The 16,099-nt window shown below is 45.4% G+C and overlaps 1 protein-coding gene across 6 annotated transcripts in view; it reads right to left on the minus strand.

Annotated features, from left to right (window-relative positions):
• Positions 1–3,749: 3,749 nt before the first annotated feature.
• Positions 3,750–16,099, minus strand: part of PALM2AKAP2 (PALM2 and AKAP2 fusion) — a 248,699-nt gene continuing 236,349 nt past the window's right edge. For 5 of the 6 annotated variants that reach the window (XM_048932439.1, XM_048932438.1, XM_048932435.1 and 2 more), the window contains 3 exons: positions 10,313–10,491; positions 8,038–8,076; positions 3,750–3,872 (listed from right to left, as the gene is read on the minus strand). In XM_048932439.1, the coding sequence (XP_048788396.1) occupies positions 3,780–3,872; positions 8,038–8,076; positions 10,313–10,491 (311 nt within the window). In that variant the 3' untranslated portion in view covers positions 3,750–3,779. The remainder of the gene's footprint in view (positions 3,873–8,037; positions 8,077–10,312; positions 10,492–16,099) is intronic. The other variant, XM_048932436.1, reaches the window with a different exon arrangement.

Here is a 16,099-nt window from a genome sequence, read left to right on the forward strand (position 1 = left end):
TGAGTTTCAATAAGAATAAGTCTATGGTCCTACATCAGGGGGGAATAAATGCACGCATCAGTACAGGATAGGGAATGACCTCCTAGAGAGGAGCTCTGCGGTAGACAACATGGTGACCGTGAGCCAGCAGCATGAACTTTTGGCCAGAAAGGCCATCGGCATCTTGGGGTACATTAAAAAGAGCATGTCCAGCAGGTTGAGGGAGGTGATCCTTCCTTTCTACTCTGCCCTGGGGAGGCCATCTCTGGAGCACTATGTCTGGGCAGGAACCAGGAATCTCCTAGAAAAAGTCCAGTGAAGGGCCACAAAAATAATTAGGGGCCTGGTGCATTTCCCATACAAGGAAAGTGAGAGAGGCCTGAGACTGTTTAGCCTGGAGAAGACTGAGAGGAGATTTTGTCACTGCCACTAAATATCTAAAATGGTGGGTGTCAAGAGGCTGGGGCCAGGCTCTTTATGGTGGTGCCCAGTGACATGATGAGACATGATGGGCACAAGTGTAGGAAGTTTCTTCTGAACATGAGAAAGAACTTCTTTACACTGATGGCAACAGAGCACTGGCACAGGCTGCCCAGAGGGGCCGTGGACTCCGTCTTTGGAAATATTCAAGACCCACCTGGACGCTGCCCTTTGCAACCTGCTTTATGGAACCTACTTTAGCAGGAGAGACAGGGGAGATGTTCAGAGGTCCCTTCTGACCTCTACAGTCCTCTGATTCTATGAAACTGCTGCACAAGGGCCCTCTGAGATCCCCATTGCTCTCAGCCCCCAGAGGGCAACCAGGCTGTAACCAAACAATGGAATGCCCCCAGCACAAGGACACTGTGCACCTGCTCCCATCGCATCCCTGCCACTGCTGGATAGAAACACAAAGCAGGCTTCTGTTTTAATGAGAAAATAATTATATACTTGCATTGTAGGCCTCACAGTCACTATAAAACAGAAGCAGGATAACATTGAAGTGGTTAACATACAGAAAGCCAGGTACTGTTGAAGCTGTTCGGTGAGTCATGATAAGGATGCCGCCTTCTGGTTGCCAAACCAAGTGATGTTTTTCTGTTTTCCTTCGAATGATGTCAGTATGGAGCGAGATGAAGCCCAAACTGGCAGCCTTTAAAACAAACCATTCAGAAAACCTGCACTGGAACCCCGAACTGCTTATAATCACAAATGCTAATGCTTAACTATTTCTCAATACACAGTTTCATTAAAACCAGTCTTTGCCACAGGAAAGGATCTGAGCGCTTCTTTTGTGGAGACAAAGTTAACTCTGCAATAGTGCTCCTTGGTTGCGTTGGATATAGTTATATATAGATAGATATGTATTACTGGCGTATACTTATAAACACCTAAGCCTGGTAGCATGCAAATGAAATAACAGAGAGGCGAATGAGCTGCACAGCACCTGTGCTATCGCTGCACTGAGTGTGCACTGCTGACAAATGCCCATAATTTCTGGAAGAGAAGAACACTGCTGGCTGCAAAGTTTGGCTGCCCGAGTCCAGCACATGCCACCGCCATGGGGAGGAGAGCGGAAGTCCCAGTGCTCCTTTCCCACAACTGTGCCCCTCGTCGAGGGCAGTCTGGTTTGCACTTCTAGGACCAAGGGGAAACAAAGCATGAGCACATGGGTGGTCTTGAGATGGGTGACCAATGTCAGCCGGTGTGGGAGGAAAGCAGACCTCTATGTGGAGGGGAATACAGATATGCCCCCATTTTGGGGAGCATCGTCTGATGCGGGGCCCTCTGCTCAGGGCACCTCGTCTCACAGCAAACAGGTCAGCAGGGCCTTCGTGTGCTCCACGGCATGGAGGGAGACAATTCATACAGCTCATAGGTGCTACAGTTCCCTGAAAATGGGCCTCAAAATGTCCACAGGCATGCTGGGGGGAATTGTGGGGACTAACATCGTTCGGTTGCAAGCGCTGTGTTGGTTGAAGAAAAGCACCAGGAGTGTGTTCACAGTATTGGTACTTATTAGAAGCGAGCTTTCTGCTCCAAGACAAAGCAGCGCAGCAGGCCATGAAGCCAAGGAGAGGCTTGGGGGAGGACCAGCACTGTGGTTTTTAAAAAGAAGTCAAAATAATCATTGCTTGTCTATAAAAAAGGCAGAGCGTTTTATATAGAAAAAAGCTCAGCATTTTTTTGTTGTTGTTGCTGTTGCCTCCCAAACTTGTTCATTTCTGGTCCAGAAATTATGGTTCCCAGATCTAAAATACTCTTATTGTATTGCTTGTGTGAAAAGAGTAAACCCGCAGCCTCTATACTACATACAAATACAAAGCACAAGAATAAATACCACATTTCTTTTCCTAATTGTCAGCTTACAAAATTGGTCAATACTTTGCAATTGTGATTCATGCAAATACCATGTTGGGTCAAATTTTGATATCACAAATACTGCATTAACTCAGTGCCTTGTTTTTTTATATCCCCTTTCAGACAGAAAAAAAAAAAAAAAAGAAAAAAAGAAAAAAAAAAAAAAAAAGAAAAAAAAAAAAAAAAGGAAAGGGAGAAAGAAAGATATGAGCACTCACCCCTACAGCTGGTACACAGCCTTGGAGAAAACCCACACATGCACAGTGCCACACGTATCCTTGCACACGCACACACAGATGCACACGAACCCCTGGTGGCTGATCCCGGGCCAAAGCAACAAGCACGGGCCCTGTGGTCTGCTTGCAGCACTGCACGCTCTGGCTGGATGGAAAACGTCATGCTTCCCCCCTGCCTGCCCCCTCGCTCCCTCCTGCCCCCAACTTCTTGTTGCCCGAAGGCTCCCACAAAGCACTCTTCTCCAAAGGCTTTTTATGTTGTACAAATATAGTGAAAGACGTAGCTCTCTTTCCTCTCTATCTCATACCTCTTCCTTGGCCAAAGTCTGGCTTAGTTCAGTTATTGCCTTCTTTAAAAATTAAATGTCCTTTATTTGTATTCATTCCTCACTACCTTTCTGCTTCAAACTGTCCATCTCCATTGGTTATCCATGTACACCATTCTTTTTCCCCTCCCCACCATCAAAAAATAGTTGTCATCCGCTAGATACAGACTTCCTATTTAGAAACTTTGTTAGGTAAATATGATCTGAGAACCTGGAGCTCAGGTGATATTGCAAGCATACAGGATCCTAAAGCTAAGGTGACCATTTGGCTTAGCTCTCATCCCCATCTATTCCACTCCTGAATTGTGATGGCTTGTGTTTGCAACACAAGGGCTGTATTTACTGAGTCTGCTGGATTGTACATTTGCAACAGATGCTTCCCCGTTTATTTGTGGGTTTTTGTTTTTTTTTTTCATTTAAACAGATAAATTACTAGATAAGGGGCGCAGACCCCCCCTCCAAAAAAAACAACCCCATTCCATTCCCAACCCCAAACCTTTCGGTCCCCTCAAACAAACAGCATCGGAGGGTGACGTCGTCACGCTGCAGGGGTGAGGCCGATGTGGGCACAGACCCCGAGGTGTGTCCCGGGACTCCCCGGCCCTGCAACCCTAGCATCATTTGGGAGGGGGAAGCAGGGGTGGGAGGAGGGGGTGTTTTCTGAGTGGGCTGTTCCTGTTGTTTTAGAGTTGCCGGGAGCTGGATTGTTTCTATGTCTGTGTGCATCATTGAGTTCATTGTGTATTTAATAAATATCGGATTAAAATGCTGCTTATTTTTTTTTTTTCCTTTTTTTTTTTTTTTTTTTCCCCTCCTTTCTCTTTCATATTTTCTTTTTTTGTTTGTTTTTTTTCTTTTTTTTTTTTTTTCTTTTGGTTCAGCAGGTGATGCTGCACAGCTACTCGTCCTCCTCTCGGTTGGCGTAAATGCCGGCCTCCCAGCGCAGCGCCAGCGCGCTCTTCCTTCGGTTCACCCTGGTGGCCTCCAGCACCTGGAGGGACAGAAGGAGAGGACATCCGTCACATCACTGGGCGAACAGGCATAAAAACTCCACACATCCAGCAGGTGTGTTATATGTAGAGAGGCATGTATGCATATATATGTACACATGTAACAACACACATAGAAATATATCTGTATTATATATATGCACAAACATATGCACGCATATAAAAGCGCACATATGGTATGCGCCTTATATATGGACACACGTGCATGCACAGAAACAATTATTTTAGGTGAGGAACAGTTTTAATACATGTGCAACAGACTGACTTAAAAAAATAATTCAGAGTGGACCAAAGGGTGCTAGCAATGGGGTGTGCACACAATGTGCTCTTCTGCAGATACAGAACAGTGTATGCCTGCCTGCACCAGTCGTCCTGCAGAAGCGCAGTTCTTAAGTTTAAAGAGCCAGTAAGAAAAAGAGAAAGAAATAAAAGGAGTAGAAAAGCCCCAACAACAATATATGACTGTTCCATCAGCTAATGGCTGCCCCCCAGGTCCTATAGCCTCTAGCATGCTGCTCTGCACAAAAGTGGCCTTCTGAGATAGGGATGTGCTATTTGATTCCTCTGCATAGAAGTCAGATGAGGTGATGACTTAAGTCTTGGATGGGGCAGAAATAAACAGCTGAAGTTTAAGAATTACAAAACTGAGTTGGAAGGGACCCATAAGGACCACGGGGTCCAAACCCTGCTCCACACAGCACTACACAAACCCGAACCCTGTGTGTGAGAGCGCTGCCCAAATGCTTCTTGAGCTCTGGTAGTACTACCCTGGGGAATTATGCCATGCCCACTGCCTTTCCCTAAGCTGTGGGAGTGGGAGCAAGGCTGAACAGTTTTTATTTTATCCACTAGAGGGCAAATGCACCCAGAAAACCAACGATTCATCTGAGGGAAAAAAGGAATCCATGAAGAAATCCGTCTGAGATATTAGCTGCAAGCAGTGCAGTGAAGCAATTGCAAGGCTGAGGGCTGGAGGTTTAAGCTACGTGCCTGGGGTGCTGAGTGCCCAAGCCATGCAAAGACAGTCCAGAACGTGCCTCTGAACAGTGGAGAAATAAAACCACTTATCAGGGCATCGTCACTGTCAGAGTAAGAAATTAGAGAGGCTGGTCTATGGTTAGCAACAAAGGGTAAAAAAAAAAGCATTGTGTTGTTTTGTTTTTTTTTCTTCAGATGGCAACAGACAACTACTAGCAGACTGAGACCAGTGTAGAGTAACAATTAAGAAAAACTAAGAAAATTATTGTTTTCCCCACTAGATAAGGAAATTCAGATTAAAAAAAAAAAAAAGCCAATTCAGCACAAATTTCAAACTGAAACTGACATTGTCACAGAGCAGTGATACATCCAAGAGACATCTCCTGAATTTGGTGTGGTTTATGGTAGCTGAAAATAAAAGGGATTTTACATAATTTACAACAATTTCTGATCACTGTCTTCCTTGCTGGAAATCATCCTGTTGCAATGGTCTTTGGTGGTGTTTGTAAAAGGCCATGACTTGGAAAACCTGAGGATTTTTCCTTCAGATCAGTCAGCAGAAAGTGAAGATGGATGCCAGGCTCAGCTCCGAGCCCAGATCCCCAGCCTTTTAGCTGGGACCACAGAACCACCTGTACCCATAGATGGGACCATCTGCTGCCACTGCTCTCTGACTGTACCTGGAACACCACCAGAGATGGGGGGTGTGCTCCAAAGGGATCATAAGGTGGGCAATTGGCTCATACTTAGCCTAGTGGCCTGGGCTAATAACATCCATGGAAAAAGCAACATGATATAAATTGTTGTTGTTTGGGTAATGTGACCAGTAGGTGCATCAAAAGAGAGGATCTGGAGTGCAGGAATTGGAGTGAAGCAGAAATGTGTACCAAGTCGTAGGGCTGTAAAACTGCCCTGTAAAAACCTGCTGCACCAACCTTCTTGTTGCAGCTCTAGGTTCTGCTGAGAACGTCAGAGGCTTTTCCTTGACAGATTTCAAGTGTTTTCGAGGATTTTGAGAAAAGGTCAAAACAGCTATCACCATCAAGTGCAAGATTAATTTGTTTACCCATCCTCGAGATGGAGACTGACCTGTCCTGCATTTTACTCTGACAGGCATAACAATATCTGCTCTCTTACTGGTAAAGAGAATAAAGAGCAAAACATAGACATGCTTCAGTCCACAGCATAATCCCACCACAAGGGACTGAGTGAAACTGACCACTGTACAATACAAGCTAATTTTCACTGTACAGTAGCAGAAAACCAATGTGGAAGCAAACAGATTTTTCTGGAGCTTCACATATTACTAATTCTTCCCATTTGGACCTGGAAGAACTAAGAGCAACAGAAATAAGAAAATGCAGAGATTGGAGTGTCTACGTTCTGCCACCTCCATGCAGAACGACACCTCCAGAGAAGCACATCAGGCAAAAAAGAAATAACAGAAAACCAAATGCTTTAACACACAGTTAGAGCTACTGAGTGATGAACTGCATCAGCTACTTCAGCACAAAGGTATTTTCTGTGCTGTGCCCACGCAGTGCTAGAACATACCTGACCTCCAGCGAGCATATTGAGGAGCTGGCTGGTGGGATCAAAGCATTCTCATGCAAAACAAGAAAGTAAGAGTACTACTGCTGCTGGTCAGTATTGTAGCATAAGCTGTGTGTCCTCTGCATCAGACCTAGTCTGCTGGTTTTTTATTTCATAAATCAAAAATTTTCAGCAGTCACCTTAAAAAACAATGTCAGAATTACCTGACCACAGTTACCAACTACAGTATGACTGGTATTTAGTAAAGTCAGGTTAATGCCAAGTATATCCAGTAACACTTAGACCTGTACAAACAAAAGCAGCTGTTTTTAAGGATGAGTACAATCTCCACTTGTGCAGGCACACAGCTATCAGTGGTCTCTGTAGAACTGCACGAGGATGTGCTTTTAACACAGACTTGGCTATTTTGGTAACAGCTTGCTTCACGGCCATGCTGAAAACACATCTTTTCCCCTTCCCCATCCATGCACACTGCCTTCCAGCTCACTGCTCCTCATGCCAATACCCTTCCTCAATGCAGGCACATGGAGCCTGCCCTTGAGCTCCTGCCCCTCACAGTACATGATGCCCTGACCACTACTGTGGAAGCTCCTATACTGCTCAACTCTCTAGAAATGCTCCACACAAGGATCAGTCACTGCTGACTGCTAGCAGTAAGAGAAAACCCACAATAAAATAAAGAATAGGAGAAGGCACAGTTTTTATTTTTCTTTACTCTCCAGGACAGATGATATTCATGTACCTGTCTTGAGCAGCCTGATGTGGAGAAGATATGCTATGAGATGGGGAAATAGTGGGAGATATGAGTATATAGCACAGTACTGGTGCTGGACAGATGAGTGTCAGCCATTACTAGGACCTGTTTGTGTCCCTTAGAGAAGCACAGATTCACAAGTACACCTGCGCAGAAAACTACAGGCCACTGAAATGTCCATGTTACTGAGCACCTCATTCCTAAAAAGCAGTGCAAGTTATTACCTTGTGCATTCTGACAGAATGCCAAACGCCACTGAAAATTTACCCTTATTCTAATCAGGTCTGGGTTTCTTCTACACTGAGACCAGCGTGGATATGAAGTGGTGGGACTGCGTCATTCATCACACTGCGATGCACAGGGACGGGGACATGCTCACACCATTCCCCACGCTGGGACCATGCACTCACATCTGCCTTTCTTCTTCCATCACAGAAAGGTTGGTGTGGGGATGTCTTCCAAAATGCTGCACTTTGCTGCTGCTTCATACCAGGGATGGAGGAATGCCACACACAGTATCTGAGGGTGCCTGGGCCCCAGGCGTGGCTCTGCCAGCAGAATGGCATGACAGAAGTTCTCACTTCATGCCTCAGGAATGCCTCAGTCCTGGGCTGCAGCTTCCAACCTTTTAATTGCAACCCCTCCCATGCCAGGGGCTGTAACAAGAATCCAGGGGAGAGAAAACCAGCCACACAAACACTGGCTGATGGGAGATAAGATGGGATATCCCCCACACATTTGCATCCCAGCTTTGATACAAAACAGTACTGGCACACAGCATGAAAATGCAAACTGCAGCAACATGCACTGGGAACCACCATGCAAGAGGAAGCAAAAATAAATAAGCAGTTGAAAAGTACCTCTGAAGTAACCTTGCTAGACAGTAATTTACAGGTGTACTGGTAGAAAGGGAAAAGACCAGCATTAGTACATTGAACAAGCATGTTACAACTAGGAAACAAGAACAACATAAATTGTAAGAACTTCCACATCTCAGAGAACAGGATTTCAAGCAACTTGGTGTCATGAAAAAAACAAACAAACAAAACCATTACTCCACTTGGTGTTTGTTTTTTTTTTTAAATGACACGCTTGGCCTGTCTCAGTCTTGTTTACTGTTGGTGCTTGACTCATTTCTTTGCTGATGCTTTTGTTTCCTCACCTGCTAAGCCCATACATCCTCTTCGGAAGAAACTGCCCAATTGGCAGAGCAGTGAAGCTCTTCCAAAAGCAGATACACTTGGTTTGCTCTCCATCTCTGAAAAGCAACACACTGGCAAACCCTGGCCAGAGCTGCCCCGGTGGAGCCACTCAAGTCAAACACAAAGCAGAAAGTGGTGGTGGTGAAGGCAGAAGCAGGGATCAGGTTCTCTTGGAACTCTTCTGCCTTCTGGTGCACCTTTGTGTAGGGAGAAACAGAAGCCCTACAGACCTGTAGTCAGCATGTGATAGAGAATTTCCACAGACTTTAAGCCTCTCAAAGATCCCACTGAGGTGATCACATCTGCTGACTTCCACCCCTGCCTTAACAGGTCACGGAGGTGCTCTTCTGTTTTGTTAGACACAGGCAGGGCACACCTTCTGGTTAGGTGCTGAGACATCAGTGATCCCAGCCGGGACATCAGGGCATACCTTGAATTGCAAGAATAGACGAAACAATCCTGGCAAACGTGTGTCTGGGAAGCACCAGTGCATGCACCGGAGGAGTTTTGCACACAGGCACCTGGAAAGAACCTGGCCACTTGCACTGATGACACCTTACCTACAACATGCGGCTATCCCAGCTGTGTGAGAAGGTTTCAGAGAGGGCAAGCCCTGCTCACTCTTGATGGGGGTTAGTATGCTGGGGATAAGCACATGGTGAGTATGCAGCTTCTTCTCTGCAGTGAGGTTTTGAGCCACCAGATTTGCTTCATGAAGCTGATGGAGGTTATTCAAAGCCTTCAGTAGAAGGGACTGAAAAGCTTTTGGTGTGCTTCAGAGACCCATCTGCCTGCATTTTGAGTCATCCCTCCTCTGTGTTTTGGTTAACCAGCAGAAGTGCAGCAGGATCCCTCTGCGTTTCATCCTTTTTGACCCCTTATACTATTATGCAATATTCACAATGATTAGAAGCTGCCAGAATAGCACTGTCTGGTATCCACATTATAAAACTTCACTTCTATGTGCCTCATCAGACTCTGCCATCAATGAGACCTACTAGAATGTGATTTGCGTGGAGCATGAGCTCCTTGCAGCTGGGATCATTGTTCTGACATCTCTGGGAAGTGTCTGGAGGGCTCCAGCTGCTTCAGCAAACACAAAACACATTTAAGAAGTTTTGTATCTCACTTACATCTCACTGCTCTGCACTAGTTCCCCACAGAAATTCTGTGAAGAAGAAACATCAAGAAGTGTGAAGAAGAAACATCTCATGCTTTGTTGAGAAACAGGCTGTGCAATGTATGCACCTGGATTTTGGGACTTCCAGCTATGAAATTCATAGCTCCTCTTACTATTGCCTTCAGTAAAGAGGGTGGTAGGTTAAACTGCTACAGGAATTGCTGAAACCCAGGCACAGCTTTCACAAACTGAAATCTGGCCAATTTTCTGTTTCTGTTTGTGTGGAGAAGAAATACAACAAATCCGGTGGGAGACAGCGCACTGAGGGACCCATGGTTTTTTTCTGAGACATTCCCTCTCCAGTTCTCCCAGGGACTACTTGCAGGAGGGCAACCACTTTCTTACTTTCAACTCCAAGCATTCTGGGACTGCACTTTGTGAGTCAACAAACAAAGGCATGAACATATGCTTGATCCACAGTGTCAAAGCAGCTGTTAAAACAACCCACTAGCAAATCTTGATGGCAGGTGAATTCAAAAAACCTACCAATTTCAGGGCGACTGCCTACTGTTCTCAATATTATTACTTAGTCAAAGTGGAGATTAATGTGAGCTGTTTTTTACATTTCCACAGACACTGTCTTCCATCCCACCAGCCCTCATCCTTCCATTTCTGACATGCTGGCCCTTACAATGTGTTACAGCCCTTCAGCACCTGCAAGGTGACTTGAACAGATTCTAGGGAAATATATTTTTGTTGTCCAACTCTCAGTAATTGTGATCAGCAGGAAGTGAAAAGGAAGAGTGCACTCACACTGCTGTCATCCATCCTCTCTCGTCTCTTGGTTTTGTGTGTTTCGTAATCCTCCATGAGGGTCTCCATCAGGTTCTTGGGTCGCTGGGCTCCTGCAGGCTCCTCAGCCTGCAGGTCGGAGTGTGAGGCAGGTCCTTCTGTGGTAGGGGATGGAGGAGGCTTGATTTTCTCTATCTTTCCTGCAATGACAAGAAGAAGAAGAATCCCTTCTAAGCTCAAGGACTCGCAAGTTGTTTCCAGAAGAAGAGAGCAGGATAAGCATTTTCAGTGGTGTCTGCATGAAGAAACAGATTGGAATGAAACCTGTGAAACAACCTGACAAACTGGAACAGTTGGTGGGTTTTTAAAACACTTGCCTCCTCCTCCTCCTTCCTCTTGAAGCCCACTACATCAAAATATTACAAAACCTGTCTACCAAATCTAGCAAAATTATCAAACAACATAAGGCACATTTAACCCATCATCACTGTTTACAGGAGTATCCAGCTGGATTACCCCCCTCTTGTAAGACTCATAGCAGTGGTTTGAAAATGTACACAAGGTGCTGAAAAACCACAAACTGGATTTTTTTCTGTCTCAGACAGTGCAGTGCACAGGATACCACCATGCATTAGATATCCAGAGTAGGCAGTCTGGTTAAACGCTGATGGCCTTTTTTTTATTCCCATGCTTCTGACCTGCTGAGAGCTTTGCACAGTTCTCTGGCGTTGCTCTCCCCTGGATTACTTCCCACAAACTGCAGCTGGACAGGATGGGGAGACAAGTGCAATGAGCAAGGGGGTAGTGGGGAAACATCAGCACCCTATGGGAGGACAGCTGTGCACTGCTACAGCTGACAGTGCAGCACATGTCAGTGGGGATGAGCAATTGGTAAGAGTGAGGGCTGGCTACGGGTGTGGGAATAATGTAAGAGGGTCCTGTCCTGGCTGATGGCAGAAATGAATTAAGTGAGAAGGGCTCTCATCTGGCTGGTCACATGAGAAAAATACTTGGCTATGGGGGGAAAAAGCTATTGCTGAAGAAAATCAGGTTCCCTTCTCCATAACATGGCATCTCTATGAAATGAGACTGTTCAATGGATGAGGAAAGGAAAACCAACCAACCAACCAACCCCTAAGTCATACAAATAAGGAAAATAACCAGAAGGAGCATACAGATTTTCATGAAACTTCCTGTTGCTGATGCAAAAACCCAGCTGTTTCCAAAAAGTGTCATTAACAGTGGTAACCACTAGAGAGCAGCCATGGAACCTCTGAAAGAGTCATCAGAAGCTTAATGAAAGAAGTGAAACCAGAGCCAGAATTACAAGAAATACCCTTGCTGGGCTTATTTCATTTCTAACCAGCACGGAAAAACCCAACATCACTTGTTTCTTGTTAAAGGTTTGGTTATGATGGCTGGTGCAGGGATGAGGCTGGGAATTCAACCCCCCTGAAACACCCTAGTAGGATGCAGAAGGGGTATTTCCACGAGCAACCATCATCCTGGTCATTAGGTCCAGTAGGTAAAAGAGTGAGCTGGAAATGAAAGGCCTGCTTAAGGGTCAGGTATGCTGTTGTATTCCTTCATTCTTGTAGTAATTAGTGACTTCTTAGCTGTCCCACACAGCTTCTCTGAGCTCCCTGGAGACACAGACACAACACATACTGACCAGACCTACAGACGAGTCCCTTCCATCCTGGAAAGTGACACAAAGAGTGGGATCTGGGGATCTGCATTTTAGAAGAATGCTACAAGCAGATCTTCCCTACCCAGTGGAAGAGCCAGCCATTTCTATGCTGTGGCAGCAATCCAGGAGCAACACGTGGCTGTGCTGTGTACACTGCGTAGGGCTGACAGGAATGGTGCTGTGGTTTCATTTTCACAAATAGAGAAGCCGAGGTAGAAATGTGCCTTCCCCACAGCAAAACAGTGGTTTGTTGGTCTCCAACCACATGAGATCACCCTTTATGCAATTGTTTTCCCCATGTACGTGGATGAATTCCACTAAAAACACTGGAATTCACAGCCTCATTTTGACTACTTTTCACAGATGAGGAGGTCTCTTCCTAAATATGTGTTGAAAATAGGTAAGCAGGTGGAAATCCTTCCCATGCTAACAGCAGTGCCTGGCAGAAGCAGCAGGCAGTTTTGTGGTGAGATGATGGGATGTCTGAGGCTTCAGGGCTCTTGCAACCTCTTGGCTCTGGTGCAGACTCAGTCTGCCAGTTCAGGCTGAGGTAGACATGCTGATGGGTTAATTTTCTTCTGGCAGATTTCCACGTGGATAAGTGCTGTTCTCAGGCAGTATGTAGGTTCAGCATCACATAAAAGCATCGCAGGATACAATGATCACAGGTGATTTCCACTTCTGCAGTCCTGTGCTTGCCACCCAGTTCACTCACACACTGCAGGTGGTCCTTTCCCAAATCTGCACTCAGTAATGATGATATCCATGCTCTCAGCCAAACAGTGGGGTACCAGTGAAAACTGCAGCCCCAAGTCACAAGTGCTATCAGCAGTGTCCTCCAGACGAAGGCAGTCCTTTGAAGTCCCTGTTGCATGACATTGAGTATAGGATAAACACCCTAAGGCTTCACCTGTGAAGTTAAGAGTTTTTCCCTCTTTTAGACAAATACTGATAAATATTCTGTGGCCCCAGACCTGGTGACAGCTCCCCAGTCTCTGGCTTCATCCACTTAGAATTTTGATTTCTCTTTATTTCTTCCCCTGAACTCACAGCAGGCCAAAGCTGCTTTGAGAAATGCTCTACTCAGTGCTCAGAGAATGGGGAAGCTCTGGAAGGGGGAACTCAGAGCTGCGTGCAAGGCAGTGCCTGGCAGCTCTGTGTGAAAACAAAGACCTGGAAGAACTGGGAATGGATGAACTCCCATCCCAACCAAAACCTCTGCAGAGTACCTGGGGAGCAAGAACAGTTTTGAGCAAGGCGACATCCATGCCTACAAGCCTGATGGGTGTCCAAGCACCTGCTGTAAGAGGACGAATGGGCTGTCCATGCCCAGCTGGTCTGCTGCAAAGGAAGGAAAGAGCAACAGAGAAGAGATCTTGGACAGGAGGCAGAACAGTAGGCAGAACAGGAGCCTAAACCAGGACCAGCAAACATGTTAGCCAAAGGTCTCTTTGGAGCTCTGCACAGAGCAACTACTTTACAGATGCTGCTGGCATCTTTAAGGCACCTGCACAGAAAACTTTTCAAAATAAAGTAATTCACCAAGACTGATCTTTTTAGAAAACTAGCCTGGGATGAACTCAGGGATGGTTCAAATATATGCAAAAATACCACGCTGGAAACGTGGAGTCTCATTACCACTGCAGGTGAAAGGTGGGCTTCTTTGAACTTGAACACCACGTGAGCAACCTGAATATGCAAATACACAAACAAGCAAATAGCAAAGGAAAAAAACCCTTAGCTCTTTAAGGTCCTTTCACATCATGCATCCTCCTCTAAGGAATGAATAAGACAGCAAATGATAAATGAGCTGGGCTGGTAGCCTGCTAAGGCTCTCCTGGAGGTGTCTGGAGGATGAGTGATGAGTGCTCCAGAGAATCCTTGCAGAAGAGAATGATGAACTTTGCTTTTCCTTCACTGGTGCTTATGAAATTGTAAGCAAGCAGTATCCTTCATGAGCTCACAGGCTGCACTTCTGCTCTGGCCTTTCTCAAAATTATTTTAAAAAGGGGTTAATGTATATGTATTACACCTAATCTTACTCTTTACACCTATAATGAGCATTAAAAATTTTGCAATGGCTACAGATATTGCAAGAACCTTGCCTCAGAATTTTTGCCTCTCATTTCACTCTGCAAAATGTCTCTCTGGGATGAGGCTTAACATGCAAAGCTTCCTTTAGTGTAGGTATTTTTTGGTGAAAAACAAGAGGGGGAAATTGTTTGCAGGCTGAAGCAACCCCTCTGACAGAGGCTTACTCTCCATAGCTAGACTCCACACAGTTACCTGACATCAAAAGATACATGATCACTTGCCATCATAAACTGCAGTGTCCCCCTGGGCTTTTCCTTTCCACTGGAAGTCTCCCATCCAGCTTACTAACTGAAAATGAGGATGGATGATTGGTGGGGAGCTCTCCCAGACACATGCACAGATGGATGGGGCTGAGCTCCAGCATGGGTGAGCAGGGTATGCAACACTGCCTTCTGCCTCGAGTGGCAGTGCTTTGGTCACAAACATCAGTAAGGCCGATATGGCAGCTTCAGGAAAGCTTTTTCTAGGCATGGCTTCTCATGCTGGGGATCTCCCCAAGCTGTTATGAGACAGCGAATGTTCATGATGGGTTTCTCTCGAACTGAAAAGTCTCCACCGAGTGCAGCCCACTCACATAATGATTTTCACACTTTAAAAATACACTTCTTTTGAAGGGAATTATTACAGCCAGGCACTACATGCAGTTAAGATACAAATTCTTCGTATTCTAGGTACTCATAATAAAAGGGATATACACGATCACCATAAAACATAGGCAGGAACCTACTAAATCACACATTTGTTCAAAGGAACTATTAAACAGCCCAGCTTTTCTGCCCACAAAGGATGGCGAGCCACCCACATGCTGCAGGAGCAAACTCCTGGATTGCTGTGCAGCTGCTCAACACCCTGCCACGTGCAGAAAGTGCTGCACCGAAGCAGTGTGGAAACTGCTCACACTGAAATACAATTTCACAAGTATTTTTCTCCCCAGAGCAGCAGGCACGGCCTCAAGCTGCCACAGCACAGTGTTTGGGTTTGTGTGGTGCTGTGTGGAGCTGGGGTTGGACCCCATGGTCCTTGGGGATCCCGTCCAACTCAGGGTTTTCTGTGATTCTTAAACATTATTACCCCAGATAATAGCTGTGTGTATGCACAACACATGGCTGAAATAGCACTGAGTCTTGCCCCAGTCATCTGAGATGGGTTAGAAGGCAGCTTTTATACTACCCAAACAGCTTTAAAGGATACTTGTTACTAACCTTGTGGCTTGCACTAAGTGGCTGGCAGGTGCCAAGTGTGGCGTTACTCTCAGTTCTATGAAGTTGTATGACAGAGTGGCAAAACAGCCTGTTTGCTATCTGAAGCAATTAGCAGTTATCTCAGCCACATAAATCGTGCTAGCCTTTCACACTCAGTCAAATAGCAGTTCAGTTCACTGCATTCCTTTGTGGTTTGCCTGACAGTACAGTGACAGCTCAAAGCATTAAGTGAAGGACCACCAGATGTCCTAGCAAAGCAGACCTGCCCAGTTCATCACCAAAAAGCAATCTGGGAGGCAGGTAATTTGCAATCTGATTACTTACTGCACCTCCTCAAACGATCTGGATGAAGGGGTAGCACAGGTGAGGTAAGTTGATGATAAGTTGATAAGTTGATACTCACCCTGGAATGCCAAGGGCACTGAGCCATATTACAGCAGCAAAGAGCTCTGCTGAACACATCCACTGCTTGGAAAGCAGTGAAAGTAGAAGACACAGGAAAAAAAAAGAAGACAATGATCTTTTTGGTTCTTTTGATCAATTACATCATTACACATATTCATCTTTTCCTAGAAATTAATTATTTGCCTTGTCACCAGCTGTAGACTGCAGTAGTTTGAGTCACTGGCAAATACATCCCAATTTTCTTTCCTGAACATATGGCAGTTGGACTTCTACAGGAAACTATAATGACTCATTACAAATATAAACTCATATTCTCATTAAAATATAAATTACAATGAGCGTTTTATCATCAGACACAAAGTAAACATCTTGTTGTACAGAGGAATAAGAACTAGCAGAAATATACTGTTTTCCCAG

Source organism: Lagopus muta, chromosome Z (genome assembly GCF_023343835.1).
Source record: "Lagopus muta isolate bLagMut1 chromosome Z, bLagMut1 primary, whole genome shotgun sequence".
Lineage (NCBI taxonomy): Eukaryota > Metazoa > Chordata > Aves > Galliformes > Phasianidae > Lagopus > Lagopus muta.